The sequence below is a fragment of the Medicago truncatula genome, chromosome 5 (genome assembly GCF_003473485.1).
Source record: "Medicago truncatula cultivar Jemalong A17 chromosome 5, MtrunA17r5.0-ANR, whole genome shotgun sequence".
Lineage (NCBI taxonomy): Eukaryota > Viridiplantae > Streptophyta > Magnoliopsida > Fabales > Fabaceae > Medicago > Medicago truncatula.
Genome location: NC_053046.1, coordinates 8,358,295 through 8,375,883, shown reverse-complemented (window position 1 = coordinate 8,375,883; position 17,589 = coordinate 8,358,295). Strand labels below are relative to the sequence as shown.

The window sequence follows — 17,589 nt, the reverse complement described above, 5'->3', positions numbered from 1 at the left end:
CTATTTATCTCTTGATCTTACTTTTCCTTAAAAACAAAATTACAATGAGGAGAGACATTAAGATTAAGATTAAGAGAGTTAAAAAAGATAAAGAGAAATATATTCTCTCCGATTATATTTATAAGAAAAAACAACTTTTTAAATACAATGAATAATTAATGTATCCAACATATAAATGTGATCGGATACATTAATTATTTAATATATTTAAAATATCAATTTTTACTTATAAATGTGATCGAATTGAGTAAAAAGAAAGGATCTAAATCCAATCCCCAAATTAGTAAAATTTGGTGAAAAGATCTCATATTTATTTGAGTGGTTAGAGAGAGGGGGAGGGGCATGCACTAAAAGGCAAATAAGTAAACAAACAAAAATATATGAAAATGGGTCCCATGTGAGATAAGTGAAGTAGTGGGTGAGAATGAATGAAGAGTTAGTGTCAACCCCACATTGGCTTTGAACTTGTGGCCACCAAGTAACATCATAGTTGACAACACAACACAACATTCAACAAACAATACTAATACTCTCTCTCCTCTCTCATATTCATTTATTATTATTATTTGTGTTTGTGTCTCTCTTTAAGATTTCTCACTTCTCAACAATCAGAAGAAAAAAACCCTTCAACCCAAACCAAAAGGTCCCCCAAACTCCTTCAAAATCCTATAACTTTCCATCATCAACAACCTCCATCTTCATCAAACTTCTTCACAACCCAACATCATTTTTTGATAAAAAAACAAACCCACATGGATTTGGTGAATATCTGTCTTTTTTTTTTTGTTTCTTATCTATTTTTTATTATTATTTTATAGTAGATAATTCAGGTGTTTTTTTTCTTTTTTCTTGTTCTGTATATGACTTTTCAACTATGTTTCTATTTTTTTGATTGAAAATGAAGCAATGAAAGTTAGAGAGTTCAATTATGCGAACGCTTTGTGATGCTTGTGAGAGTGCTGCCGCTATAGTTTTCTGTGCTGCTGATGAGGCTGCACTTTGTCGTGCTTGTGATGAGAAGGTAGCTTATCATCAATCTCTGATTTGATTTCTTATATTTACTATTCAATTTCATGTTAATCATTGACCATGAATTTTTGTATAATTGGATATTTTTTTGTAAGTGTAATGTTTCATTATTAATGTAGCAATATTGAAATTTAGAATCTTGCTTAATTTAAATAAGTCCATTTATGTTGGATTTGGTTAAAGATTGGATTGGACCACTTGCAATTTAGTTTCATAATTCATAAATATAATTCGATTTGATTTGATATTTTTTGTGGACTTGTGTAAATTCGAAATCTAAGGTGTACGCTCAGCCGTAAGAGTTTGACCTTATAAGCTAAAATCGTCGTTACTAAATAATTTCTCCTTCTCGATTTTGTTTAAAAAAATCTAAGTTAGTTTTATGTTTAAATCTGGTATTTTAATTTGAGTGATTTTCCTGGTCAATGTCTTTCAACTGATGGTTCAAAGTTTGTAACTTTTGGAAATTGCAGGTTCATATGTGCAATAAGTTAGCTAGTAGACATGTTAGGGTTGGTCTTGCAAGTCCGAGCGACGTGCCGCGGTGCGACATATGTGAGAATGCACCTGGTAAGAACTTTCTTCTTTTGATCCTTGTAGTGTTGTTCTTCTGATGTTTTTCGTTGCTTATGAATTTGTTTTTCTCAATCTTGTTGCAGCTTTCTTCTATTGCGAAACAGATGGAAGTTCCCTTTGTTTGCAATGTGATATGATAGTTCATGTTGGTGGCAAAAGAACGCATGGAAGATATCTTCTCTTTAGGCAAAGAGTTGAGGTGTGTCTATCCTTTATAAAATGAATTAGTCTTGAATTGATTATAGTAATTTTAATCCTTGAATGTGTGAGGCAGTCACTACAGTCCCTCGATGTATCAAAATTACTATAAAAGTATACCTGAATGTGTCTTTTATTAGTCAGTTCGGTCCGTGTATGCTTCTTTTATTAGTTAGTTTGGTCCTCAAATGTATCTTTTGTTAGTCATTCTCGGGGTTGTTTTTGAAATTTGATACGTTCAGGGATTATAGTGACATCGTTTCACACATTTAGGGACTAAAATGATTGTTTACTCTCTTGAAATTTTCTTCTTCATGCCTTCAAATTTATGTATAATACCTCTTTGTTTCATAGTTTCCAGGTGATAAACCTAGTAATGCAGACAACCCGGCTTCACAACCTCTAGATCCAGGTGATATTAAAAGAGGACAAAGTCCACTTCCTAAACAAAAAATGGGAGAGAAGCAACAAAATCATAGGATGCCTCCGGTTCCAACTTCAGAACCTAATGCTGATGGGAATTCTAAGATGGAAAATAAATTGATTGATTTGAACATGAAGCCTAACAACAGAATACATGAACATGCATCAAATAATCAGGTTAGAGTTCATGGGAAGTAAACTTTGTTCTGCTGGTTATAAATTTCTGCTGTGATAAATGCGTGTTTAACATAAATTAGATACCGCAAAATATACTTAGAGTGAAATTGATAAACATATTGGCTATTGGCTGTTGCTACTGGTACAAAGTAATCACGCTAAATATGAATAATTTCTAGTTAGTGGTGCTAGATTCATCTCTAATGCATTAAATATAATGAACTTGTATGTATAGCTAATGTAGTTATGATTGGGATATAGGACTGATATTGCAAAGTGATGTGATTGTTGAAATTATGATTATCTACAAATAAAACTTGTCGCGTTTGAACTTGAATTCGATCTTTCAAAATTTGAGCTAGTCCAATGAATGAGCAATCATCCACCTTGAGGGATTCAGTTCCACTATTTCATCTCATCTTGTGAAATCAAATGACCAGCTTTACTTAAAGGGACATCAACAATAATTGAGATGAATCCTCTCTACTGATGCATTCTACAGAAATTAACATTGCAAGGCCAATATCCATGTGTTTATGATTGTGGTTTGAAATATTACCTTAAAAAGTTTCTATGTAAAATATATCTTGAACTTTTGCAGATTGGTTCCTTATTATTTTGTTATTTTTCCGAACCACAAACCATTCATCTTTCTGTCTTCAATGCAATCATCCAATGACAGGATTAAGTAGAAGCTTTTAAGCGTATGTTTGATTTACCGTTACACGTTCCAAAGCATGTCTGATTGACATGCATATGCATCTCATGAATGTTTTTTGTTTATCTTGGCAGCCATAGATCGTGCTACAAGGCAGTCCGATTCCAACAGGATCTTACATCAGAAATCTACCATAGATCATGCTACAAAGCAATGCGAGTCTAAAGAATTTGTTCTCTCATGTAGGAATTTAGTTTTTTAGTTCAACACATAGAATCTGTACTGCAAAGCATTGTTTATTATACACCTCTGACCCCCTTTTCAATGAATAGTGTGTTGAAATTTGTTTTTGGTTTCAGTTTTGTATGTGACATTTGTGCTCCCCCCCCATGACATAGAGGATAATACTTCTTTTTCAAAAAATAAAAATAGAAAATGTGTTTAGCCAAACCACAATTGATGGCAGAAATCAAAGGACTGCTGCCTTGTTTTTGTCGTTGTTTGTGAATTATTGAGCATCTAATATCAATTTCTAAAAGACACCATGCATGATTTAACAACCATGATGAAGACTTGCACGGCTATAATATGTTTCTTTCTTCAGTGTTTTACGTAGATCATCTTATTTGAGATGATGGGTCATACACTAAATGTGAATACTTTTCCGGAACATGAACATGGTTGCTAGGTTGTGAGAGTGCTCCTCTTTATGTTAGACTTAACCCCGGTTGGTTCATGGCTATAATATGTTTTATAGACATATTTAGTTATAATAGTTTGAGTTTAATTTTCATATCCTGCCAGTGTAAAAAAATTACATCACCAACAATTTATATGCAGGAATTTAAAAGTAATTATGATTGAAGTAATATATGATCACTATATATGAATTTAGTACATGGTTTATATTGATTCTCAAATGATTTCTAAAAGTTAACCATTGGTAAAAAATAAAGTCAAATTTTGATAATCATTTACTCCTATTTCAAAAAATGTCACACTTGATCAGTTCACACACGCCGTCAATGTACAACTTTAACGATTATTATTTTCTAATACAATAAAAAATTATAAAAAGTTTATATGTTTGAAAATATTCATTAAAATAAATTAAACATCTTTGATACAAATCAAAGTTATGTGATTTATGTGAATAGTACATATCATCAAACTGCAACAAGAATTTATGACGGAAAGAAGTACCTTTCTAATGCTTTGATATATTCCTTCATCAAAGTCTTTAGGTACTGTATAAGGAGCCAATTCATCGACTATCAGCATTTCTTTCACTTTTCAACACCTTATGCTTGGATATTTTAAAATTACTGAAAAATTTCAAAGTATAAATTTCAAAAGTATTGTAAGAGGAAATCTTAAAATTATCACGAATCGCGTATAATTAAATTAATTCAAATAAAATGTAAGCTGCTAGAGTTGGAAGGAAACAAAAAAACAGCCGACATGCATTTTTGCTGTTGGAAGAAGAAACTGTCAAATTATTATATACACCGATTAAGATTGATAATGATATTAGGCTTCATTTGTTGTGTAAATTCAATGCATGTTTCTCTGTGGTATAATTGACGTTTGCGTGGTCTCCCTCCAGGAATTACTTTCTCAAGACTCCAACTGGCTTTCTTGTTGCAATTGAGGTTGCGGATTACATTAATCAACTTTTTCTTTTCCATAGATTTTCTTCCCTTGAAATCCAACTATTTTAAATTTAAACATCTTTTATATATTATTATTTCGTGAAAAACCTTTAATTTGGTTTATTTATCACTTACTCTTGAGGAAGATCAAATGCATCAATATTAAATCTCTTTTTTATATTATTATTTCGTGATAAACCTTAATATTGATGCATTTGCAAGACATTCGAACACAGGACCCTCTGATAAAACTGAAAGAGAGTCAGTGTCATCTCATACAATGCAAGTTCTTTTGGATAAACATAAACTAATTTGATACTATATCTATATTTTTTTTTGTGGTGGCCGAGATTCGAACCCTAGACTTTGCATATATTATGCATTGTCCATGCCAACTGAGTTAAACTCACGAGGACTGCCATTATATCTATCACTTTACACCATGATTTCTTTATTTAAAAAAAAAAATTACAAGAATGATTTCATTATTTTTATTTAATTAAATTTATGCTTGCTACTTCCTATACATACCAAAATAAAAATGAAAAGAGCTTTAGTAATATACAAAGTTAAAGTTGCTTGATAATTTGTATTTTTCTATGTTTCTTAGAAGAAGAAAATGGGAAAAGGGAAACCATTTAATAGTAAAGGTGGCAATAATATCCTTGTTCGAAAAAAAAGGTGGCAATAATATCTATTTTACAAATGTTCTAGATGTGATTTGAACCATCCCTCAACGTTACTAAGTCAAGCTTTTACTACCGAGTTTACACCATTTTTGTATAATAACTAGTTATAAACCCGTGCTTCGTACGGGTTGAATAACGTATCTTGTAAAAAAAATTGTTCCAAAGGAAAAATAAGCAAAATCAGCCACCGCTTATAAAATATTGCTACAAAGACTTCTTTCCTTTTAAATAGTATTTGAAGATGCGGTATACAATTTTGTTTCATTCTGATATTAAAATTTAACTTGCATAACTGTACACGATTATCAAGTATGAGATATGGAACACACATATATGGCTGCATTTGATCTCTTCCCATCTATGCTATTTGTAAAAGAAGTCTCTTTCATGTTACTATATTGCATACGGATGATCAAGTTTACGGAAAATGCAAACTTCATAAATGAGAAAAGCAAGCAAACTGCACAATTCCTATCTATATATTAGAAAATTTTATCAGCATTTTTAGTCCTAAAAAATTTTCCATGAGCACTTTTAGTCATTGTCAAAAATTTCCATCAACAATTTTGATCCCTAAAATGCTTAAGGAAAATATCACAGGAACTAAAAAATATGATTTTATTTTGTAGGGACTAAAAGATTTGACAAAGCATTATAAAACTTTGTTGTACAAAAAGAGCATGTCTTATTTTGATCACCATATCTTTATAGTTCTAATTCTTACAACAGCATACCAAACATAATTCACACTAATAAAATATAACCCTTTTTTTTTTTTGAAGAAATTAATATAATATAACTCTTAAAAAAGTCTTCATGATTAATTTTTCAATATAGTAAAACAATAAAATTCCTAAAAAATTAATCAGGAATAAAGCTGCAAAAATCAACAACTAATAAGTGTCAGTTCTATGTAGTAAAATGATAGCTCTTTTGTTTTCTTGACCTTTTTTTTCTACCTTTTGTACAATTAAAAGTGGTACAAACATTAGTTTGAAAATGAAGGTAGCAAAGCAGACAGAGGTATACAGGCTGTAGATATCAATTTCATTGTACTGTTTGAGCACTTCATCCACACCGTTAGTACATTCTTCATTTTTCCATGAATCACTACTGTTAAAGTCACAGCTTCTTCGGATTGTTTTATAGGTTTCATCATATATCACTGCATGACTCCAAGCATAATCAACCATTCCTAACTAATCTTCAGCATAAGTTTCAGGGTTTCCCAGCTGCCCAAAAAATAAAAGCATTATTTTTTCTCTTTCATATTTATTTTAAATTAAGATTCTTTATACTTTGATATTTATCTAGAACTTAAAGCTAGATTTTAAATCATGTAGGAACATACCAAAATGCCCTTGAGATCAATATGAAGGGAAGGGTTATTGTTTCTATCAATGATAAGTTCAGCAAGCTCTGGTACATACTTTCCTGCAAAACATGTTTTATGATCAATTCAGAGGACTAAAATTGACTTTTTTTTTATCATTAAGAATCGAACTCAATACTAAGACACAGATTTTGATTTCAAACTAACTAAACAAAAATCAGGCTTACATCTTTTGTATCTGTCCTCTCAAAGACCACCACAATAAATTTCAGGCTTATAAATTTCAAACAGCAACACCTGCAATTTGTTCACAAAATTAAACAATTTGATGAGTAATGACAGTTGCATATGCTGAAAAGAATCAGCCCAAAGAAAAGATTGTCCTTTAGGCCATTTTTAAAGCTTTTGCTTGATGCAGTACTCCTTAAGATTCATCAAAGCTGGCCGAATCGTATTCCCGACTTGATTGGAATATTTCAGGCATAAAAACCTTTGTGCAACATGATAAGCACTCTGTATCGAGTGATTCTGCAAGCAGTTGACATCCATCCTTTTCTTTTCCTAATGACAGTGAGTCATATCACATGTTAGTTTCAGTGCTTAGTGCCGGTTTATGTTTAACACTTGCTAATCCACTGCATACTTAACAAATGGATATGAAAAACAGACAAGAAGCAAACAATTTTGTGAAACATAGCTGTATTCAAAATAGATAGCACAATCATTGTGATGGCAGATTGATAACTTAATGAAATAAAAATAAAAAAACAAAAAGAAAACCAATTAACCTGTTCATATAACAGTTTGTTTGACTACAAATTTTATATGCATTCATGTATGAGTTTCCATGTAAAAATTTAAGCACATGATTCTCTGCTATTTGCACTGGAATTTCCTCCAAGAGTATTTATAATTTAAGGAATCAAGCTTGATTATCTTTTCTTTCACGGAAAGTTAAAGTGTGCATGATTTAAATTAATATCCTATTTTTGCAAGCATGATATAATCACCTTTTCTGAAATCCTTAATGTGATCATTCTGGTGGTCTCAATAACGGAAACAATAGGTTCATAGCTAGATTGAAAGAGCTCCAATTCAGATTTCTTGGAAGAAGCCATATTATAAATAAATGAAATAGAAAAAAATTGAAGCTAAAACATAGAGAATATTATGAATCTTAAGGATTGTGAAAGTAACTCCTCATCTTATTTGACCTATCCTTTTCTAGAGTTTGGGCTCATACAATACTGTCAGAAAGTAACATCCTCATCTTATTTGAACATTCTTATTGTGTCTCAAATAAATTCCTGACAATTTTTTTTTCACATCAGTTAAAATGGGTCTCAAATAAAAAACAGAACCACAAACACAAAAAGTAATGATCATATTATATAATTGTCAAGTGCCAAAAATATTTTGCAATTGAAAATGAAAAAGAATCCATTATACCTCTTTATAGACCCTTTCTACATTTTTATCCACTGTCCCTGCAGAAAGCATGGCCTCACGCTCTGATATATTGAAACCCCAATTTTCATTTTTAGGAGCCACCTCAAGCCTAATTGCCCTCCAGCTCATCATTTCATATAACCCATATTCTACAGAGACCTGCAGTTGTGGAAGAGAGTTGGAGAACATTGCCAACTTAATGGTTGGTGTATCTATGCACCAAGTACCCAAGATTTGTATGTTATATTATAATGTCATAATGAAAACAAAATACCACCTTAGTCTTTCCATTAATAAAACTTTACATTTCTAGTTCCACATAGAAAACCAAACCACTTTCATTATAATGTGTGTTCTACGTTTAGTTTTCATCAGTAGGTAAAGGTTTAAAAGTTGGATTGAAGTGTATGCTTCAAACATCAATCAATTATAGACAAATAAAACATTACCATATGGTGCAGTGACATACTGAAAAATTTATTCAAAGAAAATAAACTATTTGTGATTGCCGTACGAAGAGTTAGTGCTTACACTGCAAGAACCACCTCTGATAATCAAAGGTAATTCAAAACTGACTTTCATTTCTGCCAAAATCGAAAATTTCACTCAATAATGACAGAAACTGAACATGATTATATCAACAATTGGTTCTATACAAAGAATGTTCCATTTTTAGCAAAAAGCTTCAAAGCGCAGCATATTTTGAAAGTTAAAGGAGAGTACTGTTTTGTTCTCAATGAGTCACTGTGACTATGACTATATAGAGAAAAGAACCAAATGCTCTTTAGTGTATTTCCCAAACGTTTAGGAACTCTTAACCAAAGTAAGATCATGAATGACTTGATATATAAGGACACCAATTAATCTGATGGTAAAGGTTCAGATTGAGATTCCAACTATAACCATAAGATGGCAAATTAACCGGCATAAATACGTATTTTGATAGAGACCTTCATGTTATTATTGTGACCACATAATTGGATTGGATCAAAGAGCCTAATGCTTTAAATCTTTCTCAAATTGAATACAACATGCAGATAAATCTCCCCAATAACTCATAAAATAGTTGTAACCAAGATAAGCAAAGAGTGTCACGTTCAAGTACATGCACTCTTTGCACATATGGGAATACAATTATACATCTACTTTTGAACTCAACAATGGAATGGAATCATATACTTCTCCACACTTTCATGCTTATCCAATGATAGTGCCTATGCATATGTTCCCGATAAATATGTGTGTGCAATGGCGGCAGAAATGGGGGGCCATGAATAAAACTTATATAATATATTTTGCATGGTATATAAAATAAAACACTAATTTGGCATACTAATTTGATGAACTTTTTAGGCATGTTGCGTATAAAAAAGACTTAAAATTCTCATTCTAAACTCTTCATGAACAGCCAATATGTATCCACACCTTATATCACACATCATACGATCATGCATATTATTTCCTAACTACTCCCTCTAAACTCAGTTATAAGCAAAAATACATACAGAGATGCCATTTTCCATCTAATTCAAAAGCCATTTTCCAGAAATTTTCATCCTTATTCATACATACATCATCTTCAATGTTGAATCTTCATTGATTAGTACCTCATACATACCCAAAGCTTCATCAACATTCTTCTGTAGAAATTGAAGGACCTATCCTAGCCAATGTCATCAAAATAGCTTATAGCATACACAATTTAAGTTTTTTCACAATATAAGCTATTTTTAACACCTATTATGACAACTTAACGACCAATGTAATCATCAAGGTATGTATTTTGATAAAATTAAGATTTTTCGCAATTTCTGTGAAGCTGTTTTTGTATATACAAAAGCACCTATCACGACAACTTCATTTCACAATTTACCATCAGGTGCATACTAATACCTTGATGAGGCCAGTTCCAGTAACATGATCAGCATGTACATGTGTATTTATAGCATACACAAACTTCAAACCCAATTCTTGAATGAGTGATAAGTCTCTATCTACTGTCCTATCAGCAGGGTCAATCAACTGAAGTTTTCAACAAAAAAATCAAAAATCAAAAATCAAAATCATCAATCAACTAAAATTTTCATAAAAACACCAAAATCATCAAAACAACTGAATTTTTCATAACAAAAAAAAATCACCAATCACTAAAACAGAAGAAACCCATTATTCAATTCAACAAATAATTCTGACCCGCATAAAAAAATTTCCACAAATAATCAAACAGACACTTCAAAATCATTTTTTTTTCACAGAAAAATAAAAATTCATCAATCACCAAAATAGAGGAAACTCATCATCAAATTCAATAAATAATTCCAAACCAGATATAAAATTTAAACTTCAGAAAAATTAATTAAAAAGGCCACATACCTGACATTCTATATTTTCACCAATCAATTCATCAGAAGTTGAATTGGACGAAATCCCTACATCAATTTTCCTGGACAAAACCAAACAACAACCCAAATCCAAAAAAAGTAAAAAAGTCACCATTGATAATCAAGAAAATGGAAGAAGAAAATGAATAAGCAAGTACCTTTCCTAATCCCTTACCTCCCTTAACAGTCAAACCTCTACTTTGTACCATCCTCCAATTAATTGGTTCTGGTCACCAACACAACACACAAACAGTTCCAAAATCAACACCAGAAACCACATGCATGAGATTCTAGATCCAATTTCTGAAATAAACCCCAAGAGCAGAATAGAGAAAAGCTGCGCCCTAGAGGGAACAAATGAGGAAAATGGAGCTTGCTGGAAGTATGAGATAACAATTAAGTCATGACTGTAGCCTTGCATGTTGGTAATTTTGAGTGAAAAGGGAGAAACATTTGGAGAAGATGGTGAATAGTGAGAGGGGGGGGGGGACGATGGGTTTTTAGAAAGAGAAGGGAAAAAAATTATGAGGTTTAGAGAGAGAAGGGGAAAAATTTCTGTATATATAATATAACATTCTCCAATTACCAATTTACTGAAATACCCCTAATAAGGGTAAAATGGTCAATAAAAGGGACAAAGATTGTCCTATATAGTAAAGTAGAAGTCACTTTTAACCTAAAAATTGTTTGTTAATTTTTCAATATTAAAACTCCATCAACAAAAGAATTTTTTTTCCTGAAAATAAAAATTATTGCATAGAAATATCACTGATTACCAAATAAAGGAACAATACTATCAAACCTCATTTGAGATAAGAATAATGGCGAGAGGCATGAAAGATAAAAATATCCTCAGAGACATATACACCTAAATAATAAAACCGTATAAAAAAATTACATTGGTAAAAAGAAAATTCCTATTAGGAATAAACTGTTTGCACATGAAAAATTTATTGAACTACATCTGTTTACATTAGGATGGAGGTTATGTGAGTTCAAAGGTACAAATTTGAGAATGTAAGCTAGATTCTATAAACAATTGAGAGCAAGTCATTTTTGGTCACAAACACATATCAAAAATATTTAGGCAAGCATTCATAAATGGAAAAAAATAAAATAAAAAATAAATAAATAAGTCGCATCATTTTTTATTATTTTTTTCATTTTATCTTTTACTTTTTCTAATCTATGTGTGTTGCCCAAATATTTTTTATTTGTATGTGACCAAGGAAGAATTACTCAATAGTTGAATCTATATGTGACCAAGGAATCATTGGTTTGCATCAACCTTATATAGCTTTGAACTAATGAAGTTTATAAAATTACAAATTTTGATAACTTTGGTCTTAGTTGAAATCCTTGATAAACATTTGCCTCCTAAACAGTGACCTTCCAAGGAATGCAAAGTTCTAAGCATATAGCTATACCAACCAACATTTGTTTGTCATAGAAAGAGAGATTGTATTTGTGCATAAGATGATATGAAATGTACAACCAAAACCTGTCTAAAATTTGAAGTCAATAGTTGAATATTAAGCACATGTGAAGCCAAATTTCGACATATTATGCATACAGGTTTTAGATCTTAGAAATGGTCATATTGTACAATATACATATATCTGAGTAAGCTTTATCATATTCCTATCCATATGGATATCTGAATATTTGCTACACCACATACCTAAGTTATCTAAACAAAGTTGAAATTGCTTAGCTTGGCTACATATACTGAGATTTTGGCACTATAAGCAAGTGATTGAAAAATCTATATTTTAAGGTGAAAATGGTTTAAATGTGTCATTGGTCCCTGCACTTTCATCAGATTTTGGCATTGGTTCCTGCACTTTTTTTTGTTTGGCATTGGTCCCTGCACTTTGTAAAAATATTGGTATTGGTCCCTCTGTTAAAAAAAAAAAAACACAAAACCAACGGAGTGCCACGTGGCCCAATCATTTCACGCCACGTGACACCAATATCAATATTTTTACAAAGTGCAAGGACCAATTCCAATATTTTTACAAAGTGCAGGACCAATACCAATAGTTGTGTTTTTTTTTAACAGAAAGTTAACAGAGGGACCAATACCAATATTTTTACAAAGTGCAGGGACCAATTCCAAAAAAAAAAATGTAGGGACCAATGCCAAAATCTGATGAAAGTGCAAGGACTAAAGACATATTTAAACTGGTGAAAATTAGACAAATACTTAGATGACTTTTCTTGTTCTACACAAAAGAACAAGACACAATTTCAAGAACTTTTCCTTGTTTACCATGTCCTGATATTAATATACAAAAATATGGAAATAAATAGTAGTTGTCAAAATACAAGAGAGTTTTGAACCTGATGAAATGCAAAATACATATTATACGTTTTGCTCCCATATCCTCTTTGTAGTAAAGCCAAATCATCAGAGAAAACTTGATCTGAGTACTTCAAGAGGGAAAGTTTTCTCTGAAACTCGAACAGATGTAACTTACATTAATACAAATCAGTTTATAATAGAAAGACAGATGCTTCATGGACAAATCAGTTTAGGTGATGATGATCCATAAAAGTGAACACTGATGTCCCAAATAAACAAAGCTTTAGTTGCAATAACAATAATATCACACAATAGAAAATCTCCAAGTTAATTTGCAACAGAGAAATGCTAATGTGCACGACATAGGTGTCATACAAATCTCACGAACGACTCATAAATGGAACGTTTCCAAATGGCCTAGCTTAACCATGTTGTCTTTTTAATAGAAACGCAGTGGATACTGTTGTTGCCTCCACCTCCAATGGTGGTGGATGTGCCGTCTCCTGTCGTTTTGGAGGCATGCCACTCCGAGGCCAATCATATCAGACACACCCTCTGTCTTCCGGCCTCACTTTTCGATAGAATTGATACCTCACCAATTCACTCTCTATAAATCGAAGAGGTTCTCAAATGTAACTAGCAGATTGCTACTTATATTTCAATAATAATCAAGAGGAATTTCAGTTATGTTTTTTTGCTTCTCTGCTCTTGTGATTGAGATTTCTCATCGATTAACACCTCTTGGTAAGCATGAAAATAACTACATCAAAGAAAATTTAGAAACTTTGAGGGCATGGTATATATTATGTAATTCCACTACAATATAATTGAAATGTGGTGGCATGCAGCTAAAAACAAGATTCAGTTCAGTCCCTAATTACTACAGATTAAACCCAATGTTAGCCATCTTGAATTTGATGAAGTAGTAAGACAGAGAGAATGGATTGAGGGAGAGAGTTCAAACCTTATATATAGTAAGGAGATACAGTTCAATCAAATTTCAGTTGGCACATTGCAGAGGCCCTTGGCACATCAGATACTAACTTGAGAATGAGATACTTCTTTTTTAGGTCCAAGGAAATATCAGCAATAATCAACGTCTTTAAAACATGTCCATTTTGCAAAACATACTCAACAAATGAAACCTCATCTGGAAATCCTCGAAATCCTTTAAATTCAATAAAGCTCAGGTGGGATACAAGACAATTAGGAATACTTGGCTGTGGAGACCATGCTAAAATTGGCGACCGTTCCTGTAAGCAACAAAGGGCATGAATAAGATGCAATATTCTTAATAATGAATTAATCATGTCGTATATTCAGTAGCGTAGTGTTCAATAAGATGCAACTTCTGATTTAGCAACAAAGTTTAATAGACCAAATTAAGCTTGGATTAAATGAAACCTTGTCATTCTGAATTATGAGAGGTTGGAGCAAGGGACATTTCTGAATCAAGTGGAGAAGAGAATTTGAGTTAAACCAGGAAAGAACGAGCTCAAGGCGAATCAAATATTGAAATTCTTGAAAAAGCATCTCATGGGGTTCACCTAGCAGCCACTGTTTGTACACGATATCAAGTAGTAATTAGTACAAAACTATATCTATCTATCTACAAATATAAATATATCACGATTATAAGAAATATAGTTACTTAATGATTTATTATTGGTTAGGTACTAACTCTATAAATGAAGAGGTAAACGTAAAATGACTAAAGAAAAACCTTAACCTTGGTTGTTGAACGACTCAACATGAGATGTTTTGCCCCAGAGAGAGCGCCAAAGAGGTTGTGCAAAGGTACGATGGAACCAAGCGACGTGGGAAAGACATCAAGATACGCTTCCACCACGTTGGGCAAGCTGTACAAGCTGAAACCTTCGCCGAATGTGATTTGGGTAATGTTAAGGTATTGAAGATCCGGCGCATTTACTTCCAAGTAAGCTCCAACATCATTCTCAATGGTGATTTTCAACCTTTTCAAGGAAGGCGGGACACAAACTTTATCCAAGCTTTGGGCTGAAAAGCCAAGATCCAGAATTTCTATACTTGAGCAGCCATCAAGAAGTGCATTCACAGAAGATACTTCAACATAACCAATGTCGATCATCAACATCTTTAGTGATGGCAAACTAACAGCCGTGGAGTGTTGGATGCTTACATGAACTGCACCAGAGAGACTGACGAACAAACAAGAAAATGTTATATATCACAATTCAGAAACCAAACAAATCAAATATACTAGTTTTTACTTTTGGACTTTCTTGTTTTGTTTTAGTCTCCTAAAATTTGTTCATGTTTAAAACGGTCTATAATGTGTGTGGAGTATTCATTTCAATCCTTATCCTTATGTAGCCATATTGAAATGGTCTAATATAAAATCAAATGTTCTAGCTATTAAAATGACAAATTCCAACCGCCGTAACCAAGGTAGTCAAGGTCTAGATTTTATGCAAGATCAGTAGGGGGAAGTAAAATCGTAAATGTACGATTATACAAAACTCATAAATGTCAAATATATTATATATGTGCATATAAGTTCATATCTATGCTTCTTCAAAAAAAAAAAAAATCATATGTATGCATGTAAAATAGCATAAGTAAGACAAAAACATCTTAAATCACACTTGAAATACTTGTGTAAATTTAAAAGGCTTAATTCCACTTTTGGACCCCTATCTTTTCAAAAGTTGCGCTTATGGACCCCAAACTAATTTAAATACAAAACAACCCCCTATGTTTTGATTCTTTGGCAGTTTTGAACCCCCAGTCCAATGTTGACTCGGTCAACGCTGACGTGGCACCCTAAGTGAGGTGCCACGTGTCAAATTTTTTATTTTTATTTTGCCTTGGGGGTCCAAAACTGCCAAAGAATCAAAACATAGGGGGCTGTTTTGTATTTAAATTAGTTAGGGGTCCATAACCGCAACTTTTGAAAAGATAGGGGTCCAAAAGTGCAATTAAGCCAATTTAAAATCATAAGCATAGCTCACATTACAACATAGTTGCATAACACTAATGCAATTCAAACTCATAAGTCTTAATAAAACCAAAACCAAAATTGTTTTCTCTAGTTCCACCACCACGACCAAGATCGTAAAATCGTTCGTTTCGAAGATCCATAGATTATATAAGTGTCCACCAAAATAAGATTTTGCTTATGCTCATAATTGTTGAGGGAAAGTATAAGCGCAAAATCGTAAGATTTAACAATTCAAATCTAGATTTTTTTTACTACCACCGTAACACCTATACCTCTGATTAAAGGTGTGTCTGAAGTCCAATACACAACACTCACACATATCACATTTAATTAATTTGTTTCCTCAAATTATCATTGGTGTAGATGTCGTATTTGTGTCTGGTTCTTCATTCCAAACAAATATTGAAGGACACAACATTACAACTACAAAAAGCAAAGAAAAATGTTTTAAAACCAAAATGTAGTGTATAAAAATGAAAGTGCGTGAGTGCATGCATGCCTGAGTGAAACTAGATTAGGGCATGAGAAGAGGGCTTGCGGTAGCTTGAAGTCGGGAGCATCTTCGTCGCAAAAGAGAGTAAGCTCGAGTTCATGAAGGTGGGGTCCAATGGCAGCACGAACCCAAGTCTCTACGGAATATTCACGAAACTTATCGTCCGTGAAGGAATGAACACAGCTGAGACTCATCTTCTGAATGGCACGGGGATTACGTAGGAGAGCCAGGACACCGTTAACTAGAAGAGCGAAACTCTTGAAACGCTCCGCTGGTTGGTCGACATACTCATGGGAGTCATCGGAGAAGTGAAGAACGGAGAGATGCTGCCAGAGGTGGCGCCACCGGCTAGAAAGTCGAGCGGTGGAAACTGAGGTTTTTGTAGGGAGGAATGAAAGGATATGGTTCAAAACACCGTCGGGTAAGTAGCTGATTCTGTCTTCGTTTTCTTCTTCACCCGTTACCAGTTTTCTTCGTTTGGATGATACCACCATTGTTTCTGCTTGCTTAGTTTTGGATCTGTTTTGGTCGTTGCCGGTTTTCAGGCAAGCTAGTGAGTTAAGTTTCTCTCACAGACGGTATCTCCCTTAACAAGAGAAAGAGGGAAAACAAGCTACTAAGCTTCTTCAAGAAGCTTCTTCAAGAGCAGAGTGAGTAGCCCTTACCTTTCTATGTCTATACCTTCTTTTTTCCATTTCTTACTAGTTTTTCGTGCCCTTTTTTTTTTTTTAAATAATCTTCTATTACATCAATAATTTATCATTTTTTTAGCAAACTAATTTATCATATTTATTACATTACTTTTTGGTTGAATAAATCTTTGGTCTAGGTAAATATAGTCAATATAAAAAAGTTTATCGCCTAGTTTTAGTTCCGGTTAAATTAAAATTTGTTTAATTATGTTTAAATTTTAAGAATTTTGAATGATTTTTTAAAGACTTGTTTAAAACATTATAAAAAGTTCATGCGCAAAAAATTTACTCAAAATTTGGTTTTTACTCTCTTAATAATAGACATAAAGTTAAAGAGAGAGTCAAAGTTCTCTCTTTAACCTTATGTATATTATCCTTAGGAGGGTTCACATTATGTAAAATAATGTGATTTTTACTCTATCCGACATGGATATTTTTTGCACATACCCATTCGAAATCAGTTCAATTGACATCCCAAAACTAAGTCACGGAGACATCGGTTAAAAAAGTAAGAAAAAAAATGTATTAAAAACAATCATTTTTAACCTTCTAAA

The 17,589-nt window shown here is 32.5% G+C and overlaps 3 protein-coding genes and 1 long non-coding RNA gene across 14 annotated transcripts; 1 reads left to right on the top strand and 3 right to left on the bottom strand.

Annotated features, from left to right (window-relative positions):
* Nucleotides 1-555: 555 nt before the first annotated feature.
* Nucleotides 556-3,514, top strand: LOC11420536 (B-box zinc finger protein 18). Of its 2 annotated transcripts, XM_003612080.4 has the most exons (6): nucleotides 558-761; nucleotides 905-1,021; nucleotides 1,503-1,599; nucleotides 1,689-1,804; nucleotides 2,158-2,403; nucleotides 3,196-3,514. In XM_003612080.4, exons 2-6 carry the CDS (start codon nucleotides 929-931, stop codon nucleotides 3,199-3,201), a joined length of 558 nt encoding a protein of 185 aa, XP_003612128.1. In that variant the 5' UTR covers nucleotides 558-761; nucleotides 905-928; the 3' UTR covers nucleotides 3,202-3,514. The 2 variants fall into 2 exon arrangements, with proteins under 2 accessions (XP_013453547.1, XP_003612128.1); XM_013598093.3 differs by lacking the exon at nucleotides 3,196-3,514 and having other exon boundaries at nucleotides 556-761; nucleotides 2,158-3,189.
* A 2,765-nt stretch (nucleotides 3,515-6,279) lies between these two features.
* On the bottom strand, nucleotides 6,280-11,095 carry LOC11424812 (uncharacterized). 10 transcript variants are annotated; one of them, XM_024783728.2, is made up of 9 exons: nucleotides 10,741-11,095; nucleotides 10,558-10,627; nucleotides 10,078-10,206; nucleotides 9,757-9,847; nucleotides 8,185-8,343; nucleotides 7,157-7,296; nucleotides 6,963-7,032; nucleotides 6,754-6,836; nucleotides 6,280-6,634 (listed from the first exon to the last, which is right to left on the bottom strand). In XM_024783728.2, exons 5-9 carry the CDS (start codon nucleotides 8,314-8,316, stop codon nucleotides 6,598-6,600), a joined length of 462 nt encoding a protein of 153 aa, XP_024639496.1. In that variant the 5' UTR covers nucleotides 8,317-8,343; nucleotides 9,757-9,847; nucleotides 10,078-10,206; nucleotides 10,558-10,627; nucleotides 10,741-11,095; the 3' UTR covers nucleotides 6,280-6,597. The 10 variants fall into 10 exon arrangements, with proteins under 10 accessions (XP_024639496.1, XP_024639492.1, XP_024639490.1 ...); XM_024783724.2 differs by having other exon boundaries at nucleotides 9,792-9,847; XM_024783722.2 differs by having other exon boundaries at nucleotides 9,690-9,842.
* Nucleotides 11,096-12,764: 1,669 nt separating this feature from the next.
* Nucleotides 12,765-14,423, bottom strand: LOC112421716 (uncharacterized). Its single transcript, XR_005646497.1, has 3 exons — nucleotides 14,275-14,423; nucleotides 13,835-14,123; nucleotides 12,765-13,019 (listed from the first exon to the last, which is right to left on the bottom strand). It is a non-coding gene; the product is annotated as an uncharacterized lncRNA (long non-coding RNA).
* A 158-nt stretch (nucleotides 14,424-14,581) lies between these two features.
* On the bottom strand, nucleotides 14,582-16,837 carry LOC11430266 (F-box/LRR-repeat protein At1g06630). The gene is made up of 2 exons (XM_003612076.4): nucleotides 16,350-16,837; nucleotides 14,582-15,047 (listed from the first exon to the last, which is right to left on the bottom strand). The coding sequence occupies exons 1-2, from the start codon at nucleotides 16,835-16,837 to the stop codon at nucleotides 14,582-14,584; spliced, it is 954 nt and encodes a 317-aa protein (XP_003612124.4).
* Between the last annotated feature and the right edge of the window lie 752 nt (nucleotides 16,838-17,589).

Bases quoted from the DNA above. Each gene is read 5' to 3' on its own strand.
- LOC11430266 (XM_003612076.4), bottom strand. From the start codon at position 16,837: ATGGTGGTATCATCCAAACGAAGAAAACTGGTAACGGGTGAAGAAGAA. The intron at 15,048-16,349 runs GCATGCATGCAC...TTTGTTCGTCAG, and splicing joins CCTAATCTAGTTTCACTCAG to TCTCTCTGGTGCAGTTCATG.
- LOC11420536 (XM_013598093.3), top strand. From the start codon at position 929: ATGCGAACGCTTTGTGATGCTTGTGAGAGTGCTGCCGCTATAGTTTTC. The intron at 1,022-1,502 runs GTAGCTTATCAT...TGGAAATTGCAG, and splicing joins GTCGTGCTTGTGATGAGAAG to GTTCATATGTGCAATAAGTT. The intron at 1,600-1,688 runs GTAAGAACTTTC...ATCTTGTTGCAG, and splicing joins CATATGTGAGAATGCACCTG to CTTTCTTCTATTGCGAAACA.
- LOC11424812 (XM_024783721.2), bottom strand. From the start codon at position 8,373: ATGTTCTCCAACTCTCTTCCACAACTGCAGGTCTCTGTAGAATATGGG. The intron at 7,297-8,184 runs GTATAATGGATT...CACTGTCATTAG, and splicing joins TAGAAAGGGTCTATAAAGAG to GAAAAGAAAAGGATGGATGT. The intron at 6,837-6,962 runs GTAAGCCTGATT...CATGTTTTGCAG, and splicing joins AGAGGACAGATACAAAAGAT to GAAAGTATGTACCAGAGCTT.